Source organism: Emericellopsis cladophorae, assembly GCF_022114955.1.
Source record: "Emericellopsis cladophorae strain MUM 19.33 chromosome Unknown NODE_4_length_1054762_cov_117_872525, whole genome shotgun sequence".
Lineage (NCBI taxonomy): Eukaryota > Fungi > Ascomycota > Sordariomycetes > Hypocreales > Bionectriaceae > Emericellopsis > Emericellopsis cladophorae.
In genome coordinates, this window is record NW_026250929.1 from 484417 (window position 1) to 509402 (window position 24986).

At 55.3% G+C, this 24986-nt stretch overlaps 6 protein-coding genes across 6 annotated transcripts; 1 reads left to right on the forward strand and 5 right to left on the reverse strand.

Moving 5' to 3' along the window:
* Positions 1–2933: 2933 nt before the first annotated feature.
* J7T54_006524 (uncharacterized protein) lies at positions 2934–5275 on the forward strand (the record flags this gene model as incomplete). The annotated part of the gene is made up of 2 exons (XM_051502965.1): positions 2934–5107; positions 5158–5275. 2 exons carry the CDS (start codon positions 2934–2936, stop codon positions 5273–5275), a joined length of 2292 nt encoding a protein of 763 aa, XP_051365335.1.
* Positions 5276–5819: 544 nt separating this feature from the next.
* On the reverse strand, positions 5820–7650 carry J7T54_006525 (uncharacterized protein; the record flags this gene model as incomplete). Its single annotated transcript, XM_051502966.1, has 3 exons — positions 5820–6594; positions 6672–7119; positions 7191–7650. 3 exons carry the CDS (start codon positions 7648–7650, stop codon positions 5820–5822), a joined length of 1683 nt encoding a protein of 560 aa, XP_051365336.1.
* A 1267-nt stretch (positions 7651–8917) lies between these two features.
* On the reverse strand, positions 8918–11161 carry J7T54_006526 (uncharacterized protein; the record flags this gene model as incomplete). The annotated part of the gene is made up of 4 exons (XM_051502967.1): positions 8918–9089; positions 9140–9968; positions 10027–10716; positions 10768–11161. The coding sequence occupies 4 exons, from the start codon at positions 11159–11161 to the stop codon at positions 8918–8920; spliced, it is 2085 nt and encodes a 694-aa protein (XP_051365337.1).
* Positions 11162–12326: 1165 nt separating this feature from the next.
* J7T54_006527 (small subunit ribosomal protein S7) lies at positions 12327–14660 on the reverse strand (the record flags this gene model as incomplete). Its single annotated transcript, XM_051502968.1, has 5 exons — positions 12327–12779; positions 12835–13262; positions 14386–14430; positions 14492–14551; positions 14609–14660. The coding sequence occupies 5 exons, from the start codon at positions 14658–14660 to the stop codon at positions 12327–12329; spliced, it is 1038 nt and encodes a 345-aa protein (XP_051365338.1).
* Positions 14661–18167: 3507 nt separating this feature from the next.
* On the reverse strand, positions 18168–20424 carry J7T54_006528 (Neutral ceramidase-like protein; the record flags this gene model as incomplete). Its single annotated transcript, XM_051502969.1, has 3 exons — positions 18168–19271; positions 19324–19854; positions 19909–20424. The coding sequence occupies 3 exons, from the start codon at positions 20422–20424 to the stop codon at positions 18168–18170; spliced, it is 2151 nt and encodes a 716-aa protein (XP_051365339.1).
* A 1288-nt stretch (positions 20425–21712) lies between these two features.
* On the reverse strand, positions 21713–24427 carry J7T54_006529 (ATP-dependent DNA helicase-like protein; the record flags this gene model as incomplete). Its single annotated transcript, XM_051502971.1, has 1 exon — positions 21713–24427. One exon carries the CDS (start codon positions 24425–24427, stop codon positions 21713–21715), a length of 2715 nt encoding a protein of 904 aa, XP_051365340.1.
* Between the last annotated feature and the right edge of the window lie 559 nt (positions 24428–24986).

Below are 24986 nucleotides of genomic sequence, written 5' to 3' on the forward strand. Positions count from 1 at the left end.
TTTGACAAGCTGATCAATCCCCTTTTGGTCAACTAATGAACATATTCGAGTGTGAATATATGGATCGGGAAATGACCCTTCCTTCACCACCTCGGAGAGCGCTGATAGTTGGAGCTGCAGAGCCCCTAGGATTACCACTTTCTTATCTTCATGAGTACAGTCCAGCAATCCGATTAGGTGAGCCAAGAGCCACAGTCGTCCGTTTTCGGGAAGCGTGGCAGACCCGTAAGTACCGTAGACGGTCGAGCAAAGTCCTGAGACGTTTAAAGTTTGTGCGATTTGCGGTAATTGTGACTGAAATGTATGCGAACTAGGCTGGCTCAAGAGTCGGTATGCCAGGCTTGAGTAAATACATGTTTGATCGGCTGCAAGGTTGTTAGAATCTCCAAGTGTAGCCGCGCACATGGGCATCACTTACCAACTGTCAATGAGTCTGTTACTTGCAGCGGAAGGACAACCATGTCACGCAGCAGCACGTCTGAGTCCGGGTGGATGCCCAGGAGCATGTGAAGGGCTGGGACAAGCGTGTCATAGTAGTCGTCCGTCAAAGTGGTTGGGGCTTGAGGAAGCGAGCCGAACAAGCGGGCCACCAGTCGCAAAAGCCCGGCAAGGCGTTCGAAATCTGAGCCTGATTGAGTCTCAGAACCCTCGCAGCTTTTCTTTATGCCTCCCAGTAGAATCCGTAAGAATCGGAGCAGTCGGTGGGCATCTTGCGGAGCTTGCTTGCTCTGACCAGTTTTGAGGCTGGAAAGTGCGCTGGCCAGCCTGAAGAGCCTGTCGAGATCGTCTGGCCTTCGTATGCTGAAGAATGATAGAAGAAGGATCATCGAGCGGGTAAGACGGTCACTGTCGGTCTGGTCGCTATACGCAGGGAGGTTATCGAACACCGTTCTTCGACTGTCAGCGAGCCGACATCTTGCAACATGGCCCCTCCACACTCTTTGCACGTCTTTCGCAGCTTTGAGTTTTCGGCGCTCTATCTGTCGCCTCTCTCGGTCGGCTTGGGCGTTCGTAACGGTCTTGGTAGCATTCGATGCCGCGGCAGGAGTCCATGATGTATTAGTAAATGGGTTGCCGGCGGCACCGCTCAGATTGACGTTGCGCGGTCGACGCGAATTTCCCGTGAATGTCGAAAACATGGTAATGACACCTTGCTATTCTGTGGCGAGGCGATGGAGGGGAGAGTGCCTTGTAACATAATGTGTGTTGTACGCAGCGCATACAACAGCTCGGGTTATTAGTAGGACTAAAGATGCCTAATAAGTACCAGGTAGCACTGCTCAGGGCCGAAATGTCTGGTGGGGCTATGAGGTCAGGCGTCTGGTGCGGTACAAGAATCCAGGTACCAGAGGACCAGGTCTTTCATGATCATCTACCGCCTCACGTGTCTGCTCTTATCGCGACACTGCTAGTACAAACTATAAGCAGGCGGTAACTTGATAACGACTACTTGTACTGTTCTGGACTTCAAACAGACTTTGAAGACTGTTTCATAGTCTTGAATATACTCATACTGGGCAACGTGTTCACGAAAGTTCAACAAGGGCAATTCAAAACGGGATGTGAAAGGCGTTGGTCACCATGAGATTGACGAAAACGACCAAGGAGAACAATCCATACCATATCGGCTTTCTTTTTTTAATTTTTTTTTTTAAATAAACCCAGCTGTAACAGCTGGCGAGCTCCAGTCGCCTCAAGCGAAAAAGGAATGACAAGCGCAACAGTGGTATCCAGTACCGGGTAGGTTCATGACTTACCCGAGTTTCGACTTGCTTCTACATGCTACAATATTGCAAGTACCAGTATCAGCTCTCGAAGAGCGGATACATCCCCTTGATGATTCCAAAGCATCTTTGCCACGGTCAATCTATAGGATCTAGATGGTTCGTACTCGCTACCTTATGTTTGTTCCTCGTGGGGCGGTGAACCCAAATTGCAATCGCGAGTCGAGTGCAACGCAGTTGCACCTGTAGTGCCTGCTATGCGACGCCCGGACCACTAGAGATAAGCTATTTGAGGAGACCTTCCCAAGTCCGTATGCTGGTATAAGCAGTAACTGTATGTAATTAAATACCCTTGAATTCAGGCCGATCGAGGGCGCTTGATTGGATGCAAACGCACGCTTCTAACGTGCTGTTAAATCTATACGTACAGTCCTCAGCGGTGAAAAAATAACCAATGGCGTTTTCTTTCTAACCGATCGAGGGGTCCTGCCTGTTGGTGAATGCACTTTCCCCAGACACTGCCGGCGAAGAGCCAATCACATGTACTAGCACCCCTCTGAGGTGAACCTTCCGGCTCAAGGTGAGCCAGGTCCCACCTGCATGTGCGCGGCGGGACCGCAAAGGGGGGGCTGCCAATGGCAGCTTCCACCGCTGAGGAAAAAAATGTGCCCATATCACACGAAATTTCTCCTCCACCCAGGCTCTCTCCTCCCTCACCACCCACTCTTATCAACACCGCACGTCAAAACACAAAAAAAAGTCGAGTTGATTTCGAGGGACAGTTCTTGCACTTGTCTCTCCTGGTTGCTCACTTGATTGTTCCAAAAAAAAAACCTCAAAAAAACTTGAAAAATCACAAAAAATTCAAGGCATTGTCTGCCTTAACCCCAGTCCTCGACTGACCAACCAACGACACATCCACGTCGACAAAGAACAACCCTTCGAGCCACCCTTACGTCGGTTCTCGAAGTCATTACCTCTGTCCCTGCCCTCGATATACATCGCGTCGTTGCCAGTCCGTCCACAGGAAACCTCTTCATCGTCCTTCACGATATTGTTGACTCTGGTATGTCTTGCAAACCACCCCGCCAACCGGCGGCGGCTCGCACCCTCAACACATCTGGGCGCCTGTCTGCTGCCCTTTCAAGCGATCGATGAGGCTGACCCTATATATATAGTCACTCCCCAAGTCTTTCCAACAAGTCCAAAATGGCCGCAACCTCTACCTCCGGCGCTGTTGACCAGCTCACCGAGAACATGAATAACACCTCGCTCACCAGCAGCGGCGATGGCAAGGCTGCTCCTGCCATCGATACCAGCGTCTCTGCCACTGACGATGCGTCCGCTCCTACCCCCGGTTCGGCTGCTCCCCACCCCCAGAACTCCGCCTCTCTGTACGTTGGCGAGCTCGACCCCTCCGTCACCGAGGCCATGCTGTTCGAGCTCTTCTCCCAGATTGGCGCCGTTGCCTCGATCCGTGTGTGCCGCGATGCTGTCACCCGTCGCTCGCTCGGCTACGCCTACGTGAACTACAACTCGACCCCCGACGGCGAGAAGGCTCTCGAGGAGCTCAACTACACTCTGATCAAGGGACGCCCCTGCCGCATCATGTGGTCTCAGCGTGACCCCGCCCTGCGCAAGACAGGCCAGGGCAACGTCTTCATCAAGAACCTCGATGTCGCTATTGACAACAAGGCTCTGCACGACACGTTCGCCGCCTTCGGCAACATTCTGAGCTGCAAGGTCGCCCAGGACGAGCACGGCAACTCCAAGGGCTACGGCTTCGTTCACTACGAGACCGATGAGGCTGCTCAGCAAGCTATCAAGCACGTTAACGGCATGCTGCTCAATGAGAAGAAGGTCTTCGTCGGCCCTCACATTCCCAAGAAGGACCGCCAGTCCAAGTTCGAGGAGATGAAGGCCAACTTCACCAACATCTATGTCAAGAACATCAACACTGAGGCTACTGATGACCAGTTCCGTGAGCTGTTCGAGAAGTACGGCGATGTCACCTCGTCATCCCTGGCTCGTGACCCAGAGGGCAAGAGCCGTGGCTTTGGCTTTGTCAACTTCACCACCCACGAGGCTGCCAACAAGGCCGTTGATGAGCTCAACGGCAAGGATTTTCAGGGCCAAGAACTCTATGTCGGCCGCGCACAGAAGAAGCACGAGCGCGAGGAAGAGCTTCGCAAGTCGTACGAGGCCGCTCGCCTTGAGAAGGCTAGTAAGTACCAGGGCGTCAACCTATACATCAAGAATCTCGACGATGATGTCGACGACGAGAAGCTGCGCTCCATGTTCTCCGAGTTCGGCCCGATCACCTCCGCCAAGGTGATGAGGGAGACATTTGCTGAAGGCGAGGGTCCCGACGACGAGAACAAGGACGAGGAGCAGGACGACGAGAAGAAGGATGAAGCCGAGAAGGAAGAGGAGAAGAAGGACACTGAAGAGACCGACGACAGTGCCAAGGAGGACAAGAAGGCTGAGAAGAAGGGAGACAAGAAGCTCGGCAAGAGCAAGGGCTTCGGCTTCGTTTGCTTCAGCAACCCCGACGACGCCACCAAAGCTGTGGCCGAGATGAACCAGCGCATGTTCAACGGCAAGCCTCTATACGTCGCTTTGGCGCAGCGCAAGGATGTTCGCAAGAACCAGCTTGAGGCTAGTATCCAGGCTCGCAATCAGCTCCGCATGCAACACGCTGCCGCCGCCGCCGGCATGCCCAACCAGTACATGCAGCCCCCTGTCTTCTACGCTCCTGGCCAGCAGCCCGGTTTCATGCCTCAGCAGGGTGGCCGTGGTATGCCATTCCCTCAGCCAGGCATGATGCCCCAACAGGGTGGTCGCCCAGGACAATTCCCTGGCTATCCTCAGGGCGGTCGCGGCGGCGTTCCTCAGCAGATGCCCCCTAACATGTACCCCATGCCTGGCCAGTTCCCTCCTCAGTACGGACAGCCCGGCACTCCTCAGTTCATGGCTGCCATGCAGGCTCAACAGGCCGCCATGGCGGGTGGTCGCGGTGGACCTCAGGGTGGCCGTGGAGGCATGCCCGGTGGTCCTCCTGGCGCAGCTGGTATGGGTGGTCCGGGCATGTCTGGCTTCCCTCCCAACAACCGCCCGCAGGGCGGTGCTGGCCGCGGTGCTAACGCCAATGTCGGCCGCAACGGGAACTTCCCCAATCAGACTGGTCAGCAGGGCGCTGCCCGTGGCTCAGACATGAGCCCTACCGCTGCTCTGCAGGCTCAGCTTGCTGCCGCCCAGCCCGCCCAGCAGAAGCAAATCCTCGGTGAGATGCTGTTCCCCAAGATATCGGCCATCAACGCCGAGCTTGCTGGCAAGATCACGGGCATGCTTCTCGAGATGGACAACAACGAGCTGATCAACCTGTGAGTACCAGTTCATACCGCATGTAATGCATCTTGCTAATAATTTCTAGGGCTGAGGATGAGGCTGCTCTCAAGGCTAAGGTCGACGAGGCTCTTGCCGTGTACGACGAGTACATCAAGTCGCAGAGCACTGATGAGCCCAAGAAGGAGGAGGACACCAAGGCTTAAACATGTCTTGTGATGTGATTTCCTCAGCATTTATATGAATTTCCTTTGTTATGATTATGAGGCAGAGCATCTACCGCTCTTACTTACAGTGGCCTCTGGCTGGTGTCTTCTGCTTTACCGGCCAAACTCCGGTCTTTTGCGCGGGTAGACTCTTGCGACTTCTCTTTCACAGGAAGGATGGTGGAAAAGTTGAAATGATTCATTGGTGGACGCGACGATGACGAAGCACGCGCGAATCAAACCACCCGGATGGCGTTGTGGGCAGATGGATTTTGTGAACGTTGCCTGTACTAGGTCGATACCCCCCTCCCCAGAATGACCTTGCATTTTACAGACTACTTGGTGCAGACGTATTTTTATGAGCTACGCGCAATACGAGAGGCATTTATTCCAAGCATTCGGTTGTGTGAAGTGTGATTGTCATGTTATTCAGAATGTATAGTATCATAGCTAAGCCCCCAGATCATCCCAAGGTCATGCCAGCCCAAAGACCGATGATGGCTGCAAATACTCCAATAAATTGCTCGGGGACCTGAGATCTAGTCTAGTTGGTTAGTTCGTCCCTCCTCTCATGGACATCCCATCCCATGTGAGTCGCCTGGCTCGGCATCCGCGCATACAAGTTCTCCATGACCCTCGACTTCTGCTTCAGCCTGATGTCCGTGAGATACCTGTTCACATCGTCTATGCCTTGTATCTGGTCTTGCAAGGTGAGGACCGTCTGGTTGGCCCCCCTCATCCTTGGCGACACCAGGTGGCCCCGTAGTCGATTCAGCGACTGCTGGAGGCTCAGGAGCTGGGTCTTGTGGTGTTCCAGCAGGGCGCGGTTCTGGTTCGTGCTGGCGCGCACATTGGTCAGGAGGCGGTGGTTTTTCTCGTACTTTGAAATGTCGGCCGCGTTGGGACCGAGGATGCGCGCCCACAGGCCGGAGAGGGCGTCGTTGTGGAGGTGGTCCTGGGCGCTGGACTCCTGGGCGACGGTGCGGCCGACGTTGGCCATGTTCTTGTCGACGGCGTCGTAGAGCTGGAACAGGCTGAGGGACTGCTCCAGCTCGCTCGTGATTGACTCGTCGAGCACGGTGATGAACTCGTCAAACATATGCTGGATAAGCCGCTGCTCGCGCTTTGCCTCGGGGAATCCAAAGATGTATGTTGTGACGGCGCCCGCCGAGGTCTGGTGGCCTGCGTCGTCTTCGAGGATGTGCGCGGACGACAGAGCGTCGTAGACGTTGTCGTAGGCGGACGATAGCAGGCCCTGGTGCTTGTTGCTCTGGAACCGGCTGAGGTGCATCTTGGACCAGTCCATGACACTGAGGATGCTGGACGACGAGTCAGCTCGCGGTGGTCTCGGGACGCCGCACTATGCAGAGGGGGAAACAAAATGAGCAAAACTCACCCGTCCATGTCGCTGTCGACCGTGGTCAAGAACCTGGTCACCTCAACCGCGAGCATCCTGAGATCTTCACTCAAACTGTCCAGAGTGACGACCAGCCTGGGCGCATAATCCATGGTGCTCCTGCGCAGCGACTCGCTCAGATCCACGACAGCCATGCTCGTGGACAGCAGGCCCTGTGCCTGGACGTTGGCGTGCTCCGAGTAGTAGATGAGGGGCTCAAAAGAGCGAGCGATCCCCGCGATTTTGACGAGGTCGCCGGCCGGTCGGGACTTGACGGGGGAGAGGACGATTTTGAGGAAGGTAATGCTGAGAATGGCCACGAGGATCGAGGTCATCGTCGATACCCTCGTCCGCGTAGCGGCGCGGTATGGCGTTCGGACCATGTTGACGAGTGTGTCGATGGGTCCGGTGCGTTGTGTCACCTCTGCCCGCCAGGCGAAACGCATGTCTTTACACAGAGGTTAGTCCCAACTCTATTCAAACTCACGTGAAAAGCAGTCCACGGGGCGGCCAACGTACAGGTCTCATTGTCCGTTTCTGCCAATGGCGGCACCTCCCTCGGATCCGATCTAGAGATCTCTGGCGATGATTGTCTGGTCATCGCAGGACTGTGACTCGCTCTGGGCAGTCTCACGGCCGCGGCGTGGGCCAGCACCCGGTCGCTATGCTCAGCGTGATCCTGCACCTCGAACCCATTGGACAAATCAAGCATCATGGGCGGGCGGTGCTCATCTGGCCCTGTCCGATTCTCGTTGTTGCTGCGAGCGGCGCTGTCGTGGTTCCGGCGCCATGCCGGTGGTGAGAATCCACCTGTTGATTCGATCTCGGAAACGGACAGGTGGTGGTGTGGTGCTGGACGGAGACACCTCTCGTCGTCGAAGTGGCCGTCGCTCGAGAGGTCGCTGAGGGAGCGGGAGGGGCTTGGGGACCGACGGTTGAAGTCCCGCAGGGAGTCTGTGTCGTCGGGAGGACTGTTCATGATGGAGAAGTGGTGCGGGTGGTGCTGCTGATGACGAGTGTGATGATGCGAGACTGTGTTTCTTCTTGGACTTTGTATGCTTGTTGAGCGTGTAGTGGACTAAGTCTGGGCGTGCAAGGACCAGTGATTGATCTTGCAAGATGAGTCGACTATCACAGTAGGGGTCCTGGTCGCAATAGTAGGCGTCGTCGCATCCATATGGCGGCGCTGGCAACGCCTTGTCCCGCAATGTCGCTGCTGCTGCTGCTGCTGCTGGCGAGGTGTCGCTCGTCGTCGCCAGCGCGCAAAGTCTTTGGGGGAAGGACAGGAGCCAATTTGGGATCCCTGGCAGTGATCGAGGGATGTAAAGGGCTGCCACGAGGACGATGACGACGACGAGACTAGCAAGAAACGTGCTCGGTGTGACGGTGACGCTGATGAGTGAGAGCGAGACGTTGTTGTTGACAGTGAAGAGGGAATACATCCCTTCTACGCACGTGAGTACGTACCTACTCAAGGACAAGTGGGCGAGGATGGGGAGTCAAAAAGGGCTAAGCACGGTCACAGGAGCCTTTGTTTGGATAAGGACACCAGTGAGAGCGAATCAACGTGAACGTCAAGGTGGTCTGGGCAACGGGCCGCTTTGGGGGTGGGAGGAAATGGAGAGGCTGGAAAAGATCACACTTGTTGAATCGAGACAGATCCACTGCGACACCCTGACAACGCAGCCTCGCAGAGACTAATTGAGTTGGTGGACCATGAAACAGAGAAATGCAGCAATTTGAGCCTTGTTCATGGCATGATGAACTGGCATCCATCCGCGTGAACTGAACGTCTCCAATCATCGCGTCGAGACTGGAGTCGGTCGGTGAGCGACATGGATGATGGAGCAATGCGCGCCCCGCCAGTCCTCCGTCAGTCATGTGCCTCGACTTGAGGGACGACAATCCAGGTACATGGACTTCTCGTTGGTACCCCGCCCAACAGCAAGGTAATAACAGCCACTGATCATGGACAAATGAAATGCCGTCGCGCTGGCTCAAGATCTCGACGACCATGCACGCGACACGCGAGCGACCTGTCCCGCTCTGGACAAGGGTTTAAAGCGAGTATGACGAATAAATACACCAATTCACATGTACGAGAAAGCGGGACGATGATTACTCTAACAAAGTGGACCATTATATGCGCCCTCTCTGTTGATGTATGTATAGCAATGTCGCTTTCCAAGTAACATCTAACCACAAAACGCCCGTCGAACCTCCTCGAGCACACACGCCTGGCCGCATCAGTCAATCTTGGCATTCGCCAGACTGCGAGCCGCCGGGTTGTGCAGATTGTTGACCTGCCGCACGGCTGTCCGCTTATACTTGCTCTGCTTGCGGAGCCTCTTCCTCGCCACCATGACCGGCACGGAGCTCTTGGTCACCAGGTAGTTGGAGAACGACCCCAGAATGACACTGCCGACAGATTAGCAAACACACCGTAGAGCAGAGAAGAGCGGACTTACCCCTTGAGTGCGCTACGTCCTCGGCTTCCTATCACGACGAGCGTAGGGTCGACCAGGTCAATGACCTCTGTGATGAGGTGCTTGGGGTTCTTGCAGTGCATCACCTCCACCACCACCCGCACCTGCAGCTGCGTCTTGCGCAACAGCCGCAAAACTCGGTCCGTAATGTCCTTGACTGCTCGGTGACGGTCCTCCTCGGCCTTGTTCTCGCCCCTGGTCGAGGGCGCAGGAGAGGCGCCCGGTGTGTTCGCCGTCGACTCCCCCCTGAACAGCAGACCGCCGGGAGCCGACTTGGAGCTTGTGATCGTGTTCACAGCAGCAGCTTGCTCACGTGTCGTCTTCGAGTCGTCCGAAGCCCCATCGCCTCCTGGAATGCCGGTCTCTTCATCCACACAGTAGATGGCGATCAGCGTGTCTCCGTCGCGGAGCACCGTGCCAATGGCCCATTCGAGAGCATGCGTCGACTCGTCACTCAGGTCAGTCGCCACCATGTACTTTCGCAGCCGGCGAGACTCCTCGTCAGCCGTTTGCGCGATCCGATTGTACTCGCCACGGTAGATGATTCGAACCGAACGGTGGGCCTCGACGTTGGAAATGATGTTCGTCATTGTGAATGACAATTTCTGTGCCCTCCTGATCTCGTCAAAATCGGCTTCTTCGTCCGAATCCATGACAGACGCCGTCGTTGACCCTGGCGTGTGATCAAAACTCGTGTGCGGGTGGACGGCGTGCTTCCCAGGCTTGACCGTGTCGCCAGATGCGTCGGTCACTTTGATCTCGGGATCGGGGATCAGTGAGCGATACTGATACTTTCCAGCTACGTGTGTGCCTAGAGTTCCACGTTAGTTAGCCGGTCACACAGCCGCCGCGGCACGTTTCACACATACGCTCTTCCTCAGCCGCTGCCAGCAGACTGAGCGTCTTGCGCCCGCCAGACCGTGAGCGCGACCCGCTCAGATGCTTCTCCCCCTTGGCGTCCGGATTCAGCGCCCTAGGCTCCTTCTTTCGCCCACGGGACTCGTCATCGGTCGAGGATGGCTCATCTTCCTCACTAGAGCCTAGATGCTCGCCATCGGGACCGAGGTAGTCCTTCACCAGCCTACCCTCGCCTGGGTCCACAGACTGTTTCCGCATGGGCAGCTGCGCCAAGCTTCCAGAAGAGTACACAAGGTTGGCATCGGACAGGCGCCTGTAAGCATTGTTCATGTCGAACACTTGCCCATCGTTGAGGTATCCTTTGCCTGGAGTCAGCGCCGGGGCGAACGGAGCTGGCGATCGGGAGCGACTGCTGAGGCGGTTGCTGGGCGATTTCGACTTGTTGTTCTGACGACCTCCCCCTCCTCCTAAACGGCTCGGGATTCCACCGCGAGAAGAGCCGTGCCCCAATTCGCCAGGCAGCTGGAGGCTGCTCAAGTCGCTGCCGCGCAGGGCTTCTGCCAGCGACCCGGACCTTGACTGCCCAAACCCGCTGCCTTGACCAGCACGCAGGGGCATCTGTTGCTGATGTGCGCCTCCCAGTGTATTGTAAATGCCCGAGAACTGATGTCCAGAGGCGGGGTCGTTATGGTTTGCACTGGCTGAGCGTCGTGAGTCTAGCCCTACTGCCTTGTAGGGTCCATCAGACTTACCTCTGTTGTAGGATGACTGACTCGGGCTTCTGACCTTTGCGCTCGCATCGGTCGTTAGCACGGGCGAGCTGGACGTCGGGTTGCTGCCGGTCTTGTGCAAAGGTGTCCCGGTATCGAGCATGCTTCGTACGGGGCCTTGGCGGTGCGGGCTCGTGGGTCGGCTCGACGTGCTCGGTTCCTCGTCAATGTCCAACATGCTTCGCACGGGTGACCTCGGCGTCTGGTAGGGGGATGCAGAACGACGCTCGAGCTCGGGCGAAGAATTGGTCGGCGAGCTGTTCTCGAGGAGAGCTAGGACCTCGCGACGCTCCATGTCGAGCATGGCGTCGATGCTCATCGGGCGAGCATCGCTCGACATGGAGGATGGTCTTGACGAGCTCTTGCCTCGGTTCATGTTAGGTGACGCTGAATGTGCTTCACAATTGCCAAGGAAAAGTTCCAGGAAAGGTGGTGTCAGGTTGTCTGTCTGCCTGTGCAAGGTGCTGGATGGGTTTGCCCGTCCCTTCGTTTTTTGTTTGCGACAGAGAGGGTCGGCTTTCAGTGTGATCGAAAGTTTGCCAGTTTGGCAGACAATGGCGAGAGACAAGAGGCGAGGTACGCTTCGATGGTAAGGGCCAGCTGTTTGAATTCCTTGGATTGTCTCCAGGCTAGTCGAAATGTGCGTGGTCTGACGTAGAAGAGGGTGGGATGATTCGAGCTCGACGGGATCTGGCGTAATGATGCGGATTCGGTCGGGAGATTGGCACTGGGCTGATGTGCAGTTCTACTGCAGATCTCTCACACTCTCACCAAGTCTCTCTTCTTGCAAGATAGTGAAGGAGATGACCCGGGTCAGACTCGTAGAATGTGGGGAGGAGATACATGGTCGGAGGCCTGGCTTGGCTTGGAGGTGGGAGGATGGTGGGCGGGATGAAGGACGGACTGGTCACTGGAGAGGGAGGGAGAGGCTCAGACAGAAAAGGTGGGGCGGCAATGCTGAAAACGGCCCCAACGCGCAGCCAGAAGCCCAGCCAATTACCCCAGGCCACAGCTGATCCTGGACCATAATCCAGACCTTAATCGTGACCTTAATTCCGCGCCATCGCTCGCTCCATTGATATACGTAGGGAGGCTGAAGCTGTGGGCGGCCCTTGGGCTTGGGCTTGGGCTTGGCCCGACTGCAGCCTCAAAAGATGAAAGCAAACGCACCATCGACGTCGTGCCGTCGCTCGCGAGCATGGCTGATGGACCCTGATGATGAGAGGTTTCCATAACGTTCATCTTTATCTTACCCTCATTGGTCTCTCGGTGGGTAGCCCAACATCTGCAGCGTGCGTAACGAGATGCCTTGGCAATTTCTTGGTGTCTGCCCAAGTAGCCTTTCACATGTGCGTATCCACCGAAACACAGACGGACGGATATATTCTTTTTCCATGCAGCAACAACCAAGTGCCGTAAATGTTTACAATCAGATAATACAAATCAATACAAAGGGCTTGCTCGTACACTGGCAGCCCGCCCGGGACTCGACTCGAGAAACCGAACGCACGGCTCTTCCCTGTGTACACCAAAAGACGCCCTCACCTGCGCTTTGTATTCTTCTTGGCCGTACCGCCAACATTGACACGGGCCATTGTGCCTTGCTTGTGTACGGCTTTCCTCTTGTCCCACACACCCGAGCGCCCCTCCACCACCGCGACAATCTCCTCAGCCAACCGGTGGCCAAACTGCTTGCGCCCAGACCCCTTGGACGGCCTCTTCTCGACAGCGCTGAGGATCCATTGGAACGCTAACCGTCTGCGCAGTCGGATGGAGGTCGGATGGGGAACCTCGAGGGCGCGGCCACCACCGGCGCCACCGGCAATCTGCTTGATGACCAAGAGCGGCGCGACCGAGTCGACTGCCACTGTGAGGTACAGGACAGGGTTCAGCGGTAGATGCGACGCTGGGGGCGTGCCTGGCAGGAGGGGGAACTTGGGGCTATAGATGGGCGCCGGCGACGTTCGTAGTACGTTCATGGCTGTGGCCAGGTGCTAGCACAGTTAGTCCAGGTCACTCTCCCTGCGGGTACGGCAGTCCCTAGCATACCCTCTGTGCAACGCTGAGCTTTCCGTCCTTCATGATCATGCGGACCAGCAGGTCGATGACGGGATGGTAGCGTTTCTTGTGGTGGTGGTCGGGCGGGTACGGCCTCGCGGGCAGCGCAAACTTGTGGGTGAGCTGCTGCTGTGCCTCCGGAAGAGCCTGCGCCTCCAGCTCGGCAGAGGCAGCGATGGCCTCGGCTTCCTCAGGCACCGGTATCCTACCCGTGTTGTATAGACTCTCCTCTTGAGCCTCTGTCAACCCTGGCTCTCCGTCCTTGGGCGCTATGCGTCCGCCATAGAGTATTTCGTACAGCTTCTCGTCGCCCAACGCATCAATTGGGGATGCAGCTTCATCGGGGAGGGGGCCCGACGCGGAGATCTCTCCTCGCTTTGCCTGCTGGGAGGATTCGGGTACTTTGCTAGCTCTCTCGTCTGCATAGCATCGTCTTGACGGTATTGACGAGAGGAACGTCGTGCTCTGGGATGGTACAGGTCTCGATCGAACGGCTAGCGCCCTGCCTGCGCTCCAAGCTCGTCTTGTCGCAAACATTTCGAAAAGCCTCCGTCAAGGCTCTGGGGTGTAGTGGCCAAAGATTGGGCGTGCGTTTCCCCTTCCTGTGAGCTGCACGCGAGCGTCGCGGTTCCGAGAGCACGCCGCAACGAAATTTCGAGCTTCCCCCCGGCGATCGGCTAAACCTATCGCCGCACTGGGCCAATCTGACTTACATAACCCAAACCAGGTCTTGATGTCTTACTGCGTTAAAAGACGTCTCACTCTCACACCATTTTCACCAACGGTGGTCACTTGAGTTGCGCAACATGCTCGCGAGCATGCGTCATCGCAACATGTCCGTATCAATTGGGCACCAAACGCCATGATGGGCGTTTCCTCACGTGCATTGACACAGTATCGACGCCTCAAAGACACCTCATTCTGGAAAGGAGCTCGCACAGCTCGCCGCTGCAACCTTGCCTCACTTTTGCTGACAATTCCCACGTGCGGCGGCCAACAAGACCGGCGTGATTGAACCTTGCATACTGATTGACCTGTATTATTCAAAGATACGTGTAACTCCCAGCCGATCGTGCCTTTTCGTCATACCGATCTCTGCACATCCAAACGAGCGACGAGGTACCGACAGCGTGCGCGCGATCGTGCAGCCATGAAACGTCTCAATGCCGTCCGACTGGCAAGGGGTATCCTTGCCAATAAGAACGAAACCACCATGATCCAGAGATATGCAGGAGAGATAGCTAGCCTCGCTCACATCCGAGCCTCGGCTCCGACCTTGTCTCTGTACCTGCATCCAGTCCGAAAGAATAGCAAACTACGCTGAAGCCAAAGAAAATCTGACGGGAGAAAGGAGGCTCATTTTGCCATTGTGAAGAGCGGCCAGCTTCACGCCCAAGCAGCTTTGGCCCTCTCACCCATCCTGAGGGGTCGCGATCCCATGATATCATCAGGTTTTCATAAGCCAGTTATAGGCTACTTCGGCAACATCTTCCTTAGCGTTGTTCAAGTATTTGCCATCATACCAATATCGGGCTTCCATACAATGCCCGTCAATTGTCACCTTGCTCGACCACGCGGTCCGGCCTCCTATATCACACGTTAGTGTCAGGTTCATCCTCATTTCTGTGGTGGAAAAGGGCGGGCTCACCACGACGGTCTGAGAACATCTCAAAGTGCGGTTTGCTCATCTGAGCCAGACGACAGCATTCTGCGGGAACCATGGTCAGCGATCAGGACGTCAAGTACACCATGGTTGCAGACGCACCTTCGAGGCGCTCTTGCCAGGTCAGAGAAGAAGCATTGTATGCGGCGGGCATATTGGCGACAGAGGCTGTTTGGGGGGAACAGTGACAGGCAGCAGAAGCAGCTCAATTTCGAGAAGAAAACACCGGGGCGTCCTGCGAAAGATCTGGCAGTGGTGGCAGTTTGAGTATGAGAAGAAGAACCTGGGATCGTGGCCAGATGGCTTCTTCTTATATGTTGGAAGTGAACCAAGATCGACCTGGCGTGCAACAACAAGAGCGGGAGAGAGCAGACACTTTGGATCCCGACTGTCCAATGTGTGAGACGTGGGGAAAATTCCAATCGCCCAGAGAAAGAGGCAGACTTCCGAAGGCGAATTGCGGACTGCGAAACGGACCCAGCTAGTTGGGTTGGTGTTCCGTTGGAGTGTGGTTTTGCGGTGTCCCGAAGCGCAGAACGTAAAGGACTTGCCCACGGTTACAATTGCGGGATGCCTACTGATCAACGGCTATCGTAGTGGTCTCGTCAAAGTCGGTGGACGCTCGTGTCAGTTGTGACAGCTCGTGTGTAGTACAGACTAGCAGTGTATGGAACAAGGAGGTTGAGAGAGTGGGATGTCGCATAAACCAGCTAGTTGGAGAGGATCGAGACAGGACGGAGGTGCATAGGCCAGCATGTGGACAGGACAGAGAGATTGACGGATGTCCATCACAAATGTATGTCGACACAGCGAGGTGAAGCATGGAGGTCAAACCGCCCTTTCTTCTGGACTGGACCAGACTAATTTGGGTTTGCTCATGGGACCATTGGGTTCCCTCTCACTTGGAACGCAGCCTCTCTGGGAAAAAGAAAAGACTCCAGGTGGGATTGACAAGTGAAATGACGATGAAATGGACCAGTGGGATGGATTCCCGTTGCTTCTGCTGGTAGAGGAGGTGTGGGAGGGGCCAGTCAGAGCTAAACTAGTCGGCCGGTCAGTTAAGCCACCCCCGTCTGTCCATCCAGCTGCCAACCGCACCTCTGGTCCGTACATACCATGGTCAGTTAGCTAAATTAGCAGATGTACAACAAAGGGTCCGTGTGTGGATCGTATCGGGACTCTTTGGAGGCGAGCTGTGATGGCAGGTGGTCATGGGCGTGTATTACCCCGGATTCAAGGCGCAAAGCTGGTCCAGAGTTATTCTTGACGGGTAGCAGTCCGGTTGGCCAGGCACGTGCCTCGATTAGCCTTCTTCGACGGCAACGGACAGGCGCACAGATGAGCCCGGGAAATCTAGCGTTGCTCCAGGTCTTCAGAAGGGAATGACTGGTCACTGAAGTGCCTGGGGTCAAGATCCAGAAGACTGGCAGAACTCTATTTGATGTTCAGCCTGTTCAGGACGCCTAACCGGGGTGTGTGCTCACCGGCGCGCGATCAGAGCATGCTGCATATACCCTTGCTGGCTTGGGAGAGCCGGGGCCCACACAGAGGCAGGTCACCAGGTTCGACACCAGCGTCACTCATCATTGACGTTGTGGGTGGGCTCAGTACGAGTTTCCGCGGCTTCCTACCTTACCTGGTACGCAAAATTGAATGGTCAGCACGTGATAAGATGTCCTAGTTAGGCGACTTGGTAGGAGGTTCTACCGTCTACCTATGTTCAACTAACTTGGGTAAAACAAAAGCACACACGTAGAGAGCAACAGACATGCAAGGCTCAGCTAGCTTGTGGCAGCGCAGGGAGACGCACAAGGCATGGAGCTTCCCCTCCCAATGAGGGCACAAACAAGGTGACGCAGATATCAGTGCAAACGAGCGTGAATCTCGTAACCAAGGCGCATTTCGTGGGGGTTGATAACGTCAATACTAGTAGGCCACCATGCGTGAGTAAACCAAAGTCTAGCCGCTGTAGTCGCTGTACAGGCTCTTACCAGTTCTTGACAATGATCTGTCTGACAATTTAGGCGTGTATAATAATCATTTTCGAGGCAATAGGTCCCAGGGGATCTTTCAATATGATACAGAACGCTCGCTGGTGATAATTGGGAGTCAAATATTCGTGCCAGAAGAAGGTACTATGAGTATGCCCTTCACAAGTGGTGGCTTAATTAGTAGCTGTCCGCCCCACTCTCTATCTGGGACACAGCACAACAAATCTCACGCCATCCTCCACCCAACTCCACGTCAACAGGTGCCTTGCGTACATGTACCAGAACCACAGCCTCGCTCACGTCGTATCATTACTGCTCTCACGCCGCGGGCTAAGCTGTCAGGCATCGGTCCCGTGCCGAAGTCGCGTCCTGCAACCATGGTCCGACCCGAGCCCGCCTCTTTGGACCCCAAAGGCTCAAGCTCTGTCTCGATAACTGTCACCGCCCTCAGTGCTCCATTTGATGTTATGCGCTGCTGAGTGCGACGCTCCGCGCCTGGACTCTGGTCGGAGCAAGATGCCGCACGGTACGTACGTAGGTCAGGATCGCTCGTCTCTGTCCGGAGACGACCTCCCGAGCCACTCACGCCCCATCTCGCAGAAGCAAGAGGACAATTGACAGCCTGGTCCACCATATCAACCGCATGTCAAGCTCGCGCCAGCTGGTGAACACAGCTACAGTACTTATCCAGCTGCAGTGTCATCCGTCAGTGCGCACCCTGGTGAACGCACACGTATCGCATTTTATGACACCCTATGACCGCCTGTTAGCTGTGCGAACACTCCCGTGGTGTGGGGTGCACGACTGAGATGCAATAACGATTCCAAACGGCTCTGGCATCAGTGACAAGCTCCAGCAGTAACCAATCAACCTTGGGCTTACCCAATCTGTTTGCTCCCATACCTGGTCTCAGTGAGGCCCTTGTTTTGGCCTTTCTCCGCGACGGGTGCGGCTCGTCCCGTGGCAAATACGACAGTCATGACGAGCCAAAGCCATCGACGTTGCATCGCCGAGACCACAAGGCTACCTCTCACTCCTGCAGCATGCAATAGGGCGCATGACGCGAGTCTCGTGGCTGCTTGGTCCACCAATAGTCCGCTCAGGAGGCACAAGGGCACAAGTGAAGCGCCCGCATGCAGGAATCCTTCCGTTTCTCTCTGCCTTTCTGACATCTGTACTTCGAAGCAATGGCAGCATTAACAGTGCAACCAGCAGCATGGGCTTAGCCGCACGTCAAAAGTTATGAGCACAAAGGACGAGAGCGTGTCACACCGCAGACATCATCGTCGTTCTTGTTGCACCATGCCGCATTCCCGAGCGGAACGCCCGTCTACGAAATACAAGCCATCAGCTTTCGTGTGGTGGTTTGAACGCGGATCAAGCAGGCTGTCAGAATCTACTAGGTACATTGGCGACCGTCGTTCTCTGTGCGTCAAAGACGATTCACAAAAAAGGGACTGCCGCATGAACCGGGCGGCCAAGTGCATGACTTGTCATTGCAGGACCTGTGGTGTCGTGCGCATGTTACATGCAGACAAATCCTGCCATGCGGTATGCGCGGTGCATTCCTCATCAAACTCGCATATTATCGATTTATTCCTTAACCATGCCCTTGTAAATTGACTGACTATCTTATAGAGCTCCTCGCGTCGAAGCATTCAGGCGCTTCCCTAGCTCAACTCAAAACTCCCGCTCGTGCCCTGAAAAGCCGTCATTCTCCCTAGAAGGTTCTTTGCATCGCCATAGTACTTGAACCTGTATGTGCCTGGCTCTGCATTACCACTCGTTTCCCACGTCACGTCCACTTCGCTGTACCCTAGGACAAAGTTCGTCCTCCGCCACGTATACACCAGGAACCAATCGGCGTCATCGCGCACTTGCGTCCAAGTGTTCCCATTTAGGCGCTCAACGGCCACGAAAGTGCCCTCGAGCCGAAGATTGTTGCGCGGGTTGGCACCTTGGAAGGTAGCCTTGACAACGTCGCCCAGATCATAGGAAGATGCCGGCTGTGAACGAACACTGCCAAATTTCTGGCCAATCGGCGCGCCGTCCTTGACTACGCCAGTGATGAACGACAGAGCCTTCTCACGGTTGTCCGGGGGTGGAGGGCCTGGCGCAGGACGCTCTGTCGCGTCCGGGGTCAGATACTGGAGGTTGCTCACAGTCAGGTTGATGTAGGCATCCAGAGAATGGCGACCGTAGAGTGTCGACGCGCCCTCGTACCTCTGGATGTCGTATTCCTCCGGCGTGGTCACGTAATGCGCATACGTGTTCGCAGGGCTTGTCAGCACAACAATTGGTTCCTCGTCCAGGAACTGTTCAGCTTCAGCAGCCACAGCCTCGCGCCATCGGCGGCCTGCCATTGTCCCAACCTCACTGGGACTCGTCACGATGACGAATTGGCCGACTCGGAAGGCTTGAATGTCGACAATGTTGGGACCCCACGCGTAGGGAATGAACATCTCCCCGATATCAAGTAGCACTGGCTTCTCGCCCTGGCATGCCTCTTGCTCGGGACTGGGCGTTCGCAGAATGTTCTTGACAACAGCCCACAGCGGATTGGCATCGGGATCTCCCGAGTCACCTTGCGAAAAGTCGAACATGCCAGGCCAGTCAGAGGTGCCTGCAGCAAAGGAATAGCCCAGTGCCGCAGGGCAGGTCTGCGCTGCTTTTCCATCGGGCAGCGCAAAGTCCCAGAAGCTCATGTTGTGGAAGAAGTGGAAGGACTTGACACTGGAACCAACTATGGGGGTCGACGTCGAGCCAAATGAGTCCTGCTGGTGATTAACAGGCGACCGCTGCGATGCAATAGTTGCCGATACTCACATAGGCCTCTTTGGCTGCAGACGCCAGACGAGTTGCTATCTCGTGGCAGCTAGAAACTCCCAGGTCAAGCGCCTCGAACTTTGGTCCACGCCCGTGACAAGCGTCAACTGCTCCATCGGCACATGTGCTTCGCTCAAAGTCGCACTCCATTCCAGATCCATCGTCGCAAAATGCTCCCAGCACGTTCGGTGAAGTATCTGCATGGTTCGCCTGGCTGAACGCCGCTACAAAGTCGTCTGCCGCATTGTCGTTTTCACCCAGGTCCCGTTCCAGCATCCACGACGCGAGGCCCTTGTTGTCGCCAGCGGCATGGGTACTGTTACCAAGCATCGATGTAGCATGGACGGCGTGCCAGGTCAGCACGCCCATGTCCTTGTTGTCGGACGCTCGCTGGAATCTCAGAACAGTCATCTTGGTGTCGACGCTGTCCGCGTACCGGTTGCGTTCCTCTTCGGGGTTGTTCTGGTACGCGAAGAGAGACCTGTTGATGGCGCCATTGACGACATCAGCTGTCGCTACATCGAGGTAGCCCTGGTCAAACTCATTAACCACCTGCTTTCAGGGTGTCGGCGCTGACATCTTTACCTCTTGCAGACTCTCTTGCGCCCGTTGAATGGACAATATCGCGCCGTCGACGATTGCTTGGTAGCTCTGTTTGTCGAAACCAAACGTTGTGATCTGCGGCAACAAGTAGTTGAACCACGCACCCGGTCCAGCATGGCTATGCGTCCCAGTCACGGCAACGTTGTGCTGGCCATACATGGCATAGTCATCCCCAAGTTCCTCGAGCGCCTCCAGAATGCCGTAGCGCATCGCCGTATCACCAGACTGCACATCCAGGACGAGATACACGAACCTGTCATCAGGGTTGTTGATGTCTCCAACGATGAAGGCGCGGCTGTACAGGCGCTGTCGCAGCCCGCTTCCCGTCTGAGCAAGGTCGGCGTAGCCCGCAAATCCAATCTCAACAACCGGTCCCGTTATGTCTGCTTTGCCCACACCAATGAGGTATTTGTCACCACCAGCCCGTGTCTTGATGCGCGGTCCTGCGGCAGCAGCAACGGCAGCCGCAAGGACGAGGAAGAGTAGCGAGGCGAGCATCGTGGGACAAGATCAGGCACAAGCCACTTGAATAAGCTATGATTGCGACACTTTCAGTGAGCAGAAGCACATCAGCATCAGGAAAGGAAGAGAGGGGATACACGAGTCTCATATGCTGTTTATCACATGCTCGCAGAGGGCGCACCGGTTGCCGTTCACCCATTCCACATCTCCGTCACATTGCTCCCTCCCAGATCCGTTATCAGCAGCACCCAAAGCAGGTTACGATCCGATTCTGCAACCCTCAGATAGACATTGATGCAACCCCGGCTGGGACCTCGTGATGGGACGACCCACGTCGGTCCATAGATGCCCGAGCTGATAGAAAGGAGGGGTTTCCGCCAGGTCAAGCCAATTTATCGTCCATTGCGCACGGGAGGTTATAGATTCCCTTCGATATGTCGCGTGGAAACACTTGCAAGAAATGCGCTGCAACGTCATGGCTTGGCAGTGTAGGTGATGCTTGGGCGGATTGGCTGCTTCCGAGCGGGACGGGGAGGGTGGCAGCGGGCTGAATCGCCATTTGGGCAAGTCCCCGGGCAACTTTGGTCAGCTGTTTGATTTCCAAAGGATCGCGAAAGAAGAGGAGGGTCGGCAGCGGAATGAGAAGCCGCACACATGGGGAATCGCTGCAAATCAGGAATATGGCTGTGATCCATTCGTACGCCGATACGTTCTCTCCGCCTCAGACCTTTCTATGAGTACAAATGTATCGACCAAGACTTTCGTCTACACCCGTACATACAACCCCATTCTGTGTTCTTCGAAGTGCGAACCGTATTTTGAGTGTCCCTCTCGTTCATACCACCGAACCACTTTGGTCCGTACTCGTACAAGAGTACGCTGTCGACGACCACCGTGGTCGCAACTCCAGCGAGGACAAGTCGTCGCCTCTGAGGTGTCAGTACACGCCACCATGTGAATGCTGAGCCAGGTGTGCTTGCTCTCGTGGCGTAGAAGACGTTGCGCCCCATTGCACGCGGCGCGAGAGTTGGGAGGCGTCTGCCACAGGCGTTCATGGCTGTGATAACTGCGGTGATAACTGCGAAGTGGAGCGACTGTAGATGATCGTCGTACTGATGGCTAGAGATGATCACAGCCATGCCTTCACGTCCCACGTATTGCCTGATAACTTTATAGTCGACCAGGTGAAGTTTTCGTTGGCAATCTTTTGACCATGAGGCGTTATGCTTAACAGTCATATATTCCATGACCATAACGCGTGACCCGTTGCCATCCATAACTTCGCCCCATCTCCTGAAATGGTGGCAACACACATCGCTCTATTTTATGGCCTCTCGGGCCCTGAAGGTCTATTAATCGTGAGGGGCTTGAAAGGCTTCCGAAGACGATCCATGCTCGGTGCCGGACCCATGCCCACCGGCCGTCGTACACCCCGCGGTAGCGAACGCACAGCCGTAAAGGTCGTAGCATGGAAGCTTGTCGCTGGCCGGGCGAGCGGCTTCGGATCGTCCCGCGACACTTCTTGCTCGGCCTTTTCCGGAGATGCTGGCTTCGTGGGCGAGCTCGAGAAACAAGCATAACGCTTCCGGTTCTCGTTATCCGGCTGCCGGCCAGACGGTCTCGCAAGTTGATTGCCTACGGGAAGCTTGTGCTGCGGAAGCGTCGAGTTCGTGTTGAGTGGCTCTGAAGCAGTCCAAGCTGCGAATTTGGATGCTGCAGCTTGATAGCGGCTGTAGGATGAGAACGCAGATCGATCTGCTGCACTCGGGGCAGCTTGCTGTGGTCTCGAACCTTGATTCACATAGTTGAGGAGACTTTTTTGATCAGCCGGACGGCGGTTTGTGCCCTTTGTAATGGTGGCCTTGCGGGCAGTCGCCTGCTCCTTTGCCTTGTTCGCAGCCGCTATCGTATGTTGGTGCTGGCTAACCGACACAAAGCCGGGGAGTGAAGACATTGTGAAGGCTGAGGATTGCTCCATCGTGGTTGCGTACTCTCGGTCCCACTGATGTTCATCAACGTATGCTTTACTATTCTCTGAAAGGTCCGTGCGCTGTCGCTTTACTCCGCGCGGCAAGCGTGCGTCCCCTATCTCGTCCGAATTCTTGGGGTCGAAAGGATTTTCGGGAAACCTGTCGTCCTCGACCGAGGTCATGGGCGGGAGCTTCTCGAAAATGACCTTGGACTGGGGAGGATCCCGATCCAAGATCTTGCCAATCGTTTGTATTACAGGTTCGTCGACTGACGGGCCCTTTGACGCAAATGCCACCTCGGCAAAGGGCGCGACAAAGTCAGAGAGCTCAACTTTGTTGCTGAAGCCTTGTGGGCCGTACAAAGGACAGCTGAGGTAGAGCAACGCTTGTGCGCGTGTCATTGCCACATATAGCAACCGTCGCTCCTCGTCAATATCTTCAGCGCGGGAATGAGGCATTGAACCTGTGTACACAGATGGCACAAAAACAATGGGCCACTCGAGGCCTTTGGCGGCATGGATAGTCGAGATGGTGATCATGGAAGACTGGTCCTGCTTGCCGCTGCCTCTTTGTGCGTCGGAAGCCAGCGAAACATTAGCGAGGAACTTGCCTAGCATGCTATCTTGTTCGGACTGCTCGACCTCGTCCACCTCAGGTAGCTCATCATCTTCAGTATTCGTAGAATCTCGCAAATAGTCGGACACAAGGTTGACAAACTCCCGTACGTTTGCCCAGCGGGTTTCGTGATCGTTGGCGTACTCGTCTTCAAGGTACTTTTTGTAATTCAGCTGCGAGATGAGCTGTTCAATCAGATCCACGAGACTGAATGAGCTGCTGGCGGTGATGTCCGCAGCTTTCTGCTGTAGGCCATTAATGATACGCATCAGTTCGCTGCTGAGCCTCTGCTCCATCTTGGCTCGGATGTTGGTAGTCGCTTTTCGGTCGCCTCTGCAGTGCTTTATTATGACAGTCCATACACTCAATTTCTCCAACTCAGCTTCCGCGAGCAGGGATTTGACGGTAGCTTCCCCGATTCCCCGGCGTGGGACGTTGATAATGCGCGCTACCGCATCATTGTTCTCAGGCTGGTAAACGACGCGGAGGTAATCGATGAGCACTTTGATCTCTTTTCTTTCGTAGAACTTATGACCCCCGATCATTCTGTACGATATACCAGCCTTGCCCAGCGCAGACTCGACGTGCCTTGACAGAGCAGCGGAGCGCAAGAGGATGGCTACATCCTCATGCTTGAGCATTCCGCCTAACATGAGTATCAGGCGCTTGATTTCCGAGACTATCCACTCCCCTTCGTTGGAGGAGCTTGTGAGTTTCCTCAACACTGGACGCGTACCCTTAGCATGCACCGGTGTCAGGGCCTTCTGGTAGCGCCTCTTGTCCTCCTGAATGACTCTCAGTGAGATGTCCAGGATAGACTGCGACGAGCGGTAGTTCTCCTCGAGTGATACCTCGTCTGTGCCGGGAAATTCTCGGAGTAAACGGTACAGGTTGCGAACTTCGGCTGATCGCCAACCATAGATACTCTGATCGGGGTCGCCGACGACGGTGATGCGGCCCTGTTTCTGAGCGAATAGTTTCATAAGCTCATATTGGATGCCGTTGGTGTCTTGATATTCATCGATCAACACTGACTGAACATTGGAAACGCATGAGGCATTCTTCTCCAGCAACTCTACGCATCTCACAAGCAAGTCATCGTAGTCAAGCAAGTTTGAGCGTTGTAAATGTTCCTGGTACTCTTCGTAGCATTTGAGGAGATCAGGATGGTCCGCCTTCTTGCCCTTCTGCGACGTCGTTGAATGGTTTCCCTTGGCCTTCCGTTTGCTGATCCACGATTTTGCGTATGAGGGCTCGACAGTAAGCTTTAGTCTTTCGCAGATCCGTTTGATGATCCCTTTCGAATCGCCATCATCGGCAATGCTGAAGTTTGAATCCAGGCCAATGCGTTTTCCGTAGGCAGAGAGGTATCGTCTTGAGATGGAGTGGAAGGTGCCGAGGACAATCTTCTTCTCGACATCTTCTCCCAAAAGCTTGCCAATTCTTTCTCTCATTTCACGCGCTGCCTTCACCGTAAACGTCGCCACGATGATGTCGCATGGTTGATAGCCGACCTCTCGAATGAGCCAAACGACGCGTGAAGTAAGGGTATGTGTCTTTCCACTTCCTGGTCCGGCCAAGATTGCGACTGTGGAAGCTTTGGAGGTAACTGCGCGGCGCTGAGCGTCATTCAATGACTTCAAGATGGCATTGTCGGAGCTGGTCATTGCCTTGAATGAGACGCGTCGGTATCGGCGCGTCGGTAAACAGGCAGTTCAAAGAGTCTATCATCGGATCCTTTGGTGTTTCGCTTGTCAGAGGTTTACGATTGAAGGTTTCTTGCTTTGCCAGATGAAAATTGAACGAAGCGAATCTCAGGCTTGCGCTTTTTCCATCCCATCCCAGGGCGCCCCTGGTCGTGTCTGAAGTGTAGCACGCGACGCCGTCGCGAGGTCAGGTGACTCTCCTGGGAATGACTCAGCACCCTCTCGCCAGCTCCATGCTCGAACGTGAGGGCAGACAACTGCACATCAAATGCGCCAACATGGATCTTGTGTTCTCTCTTACAGTTCA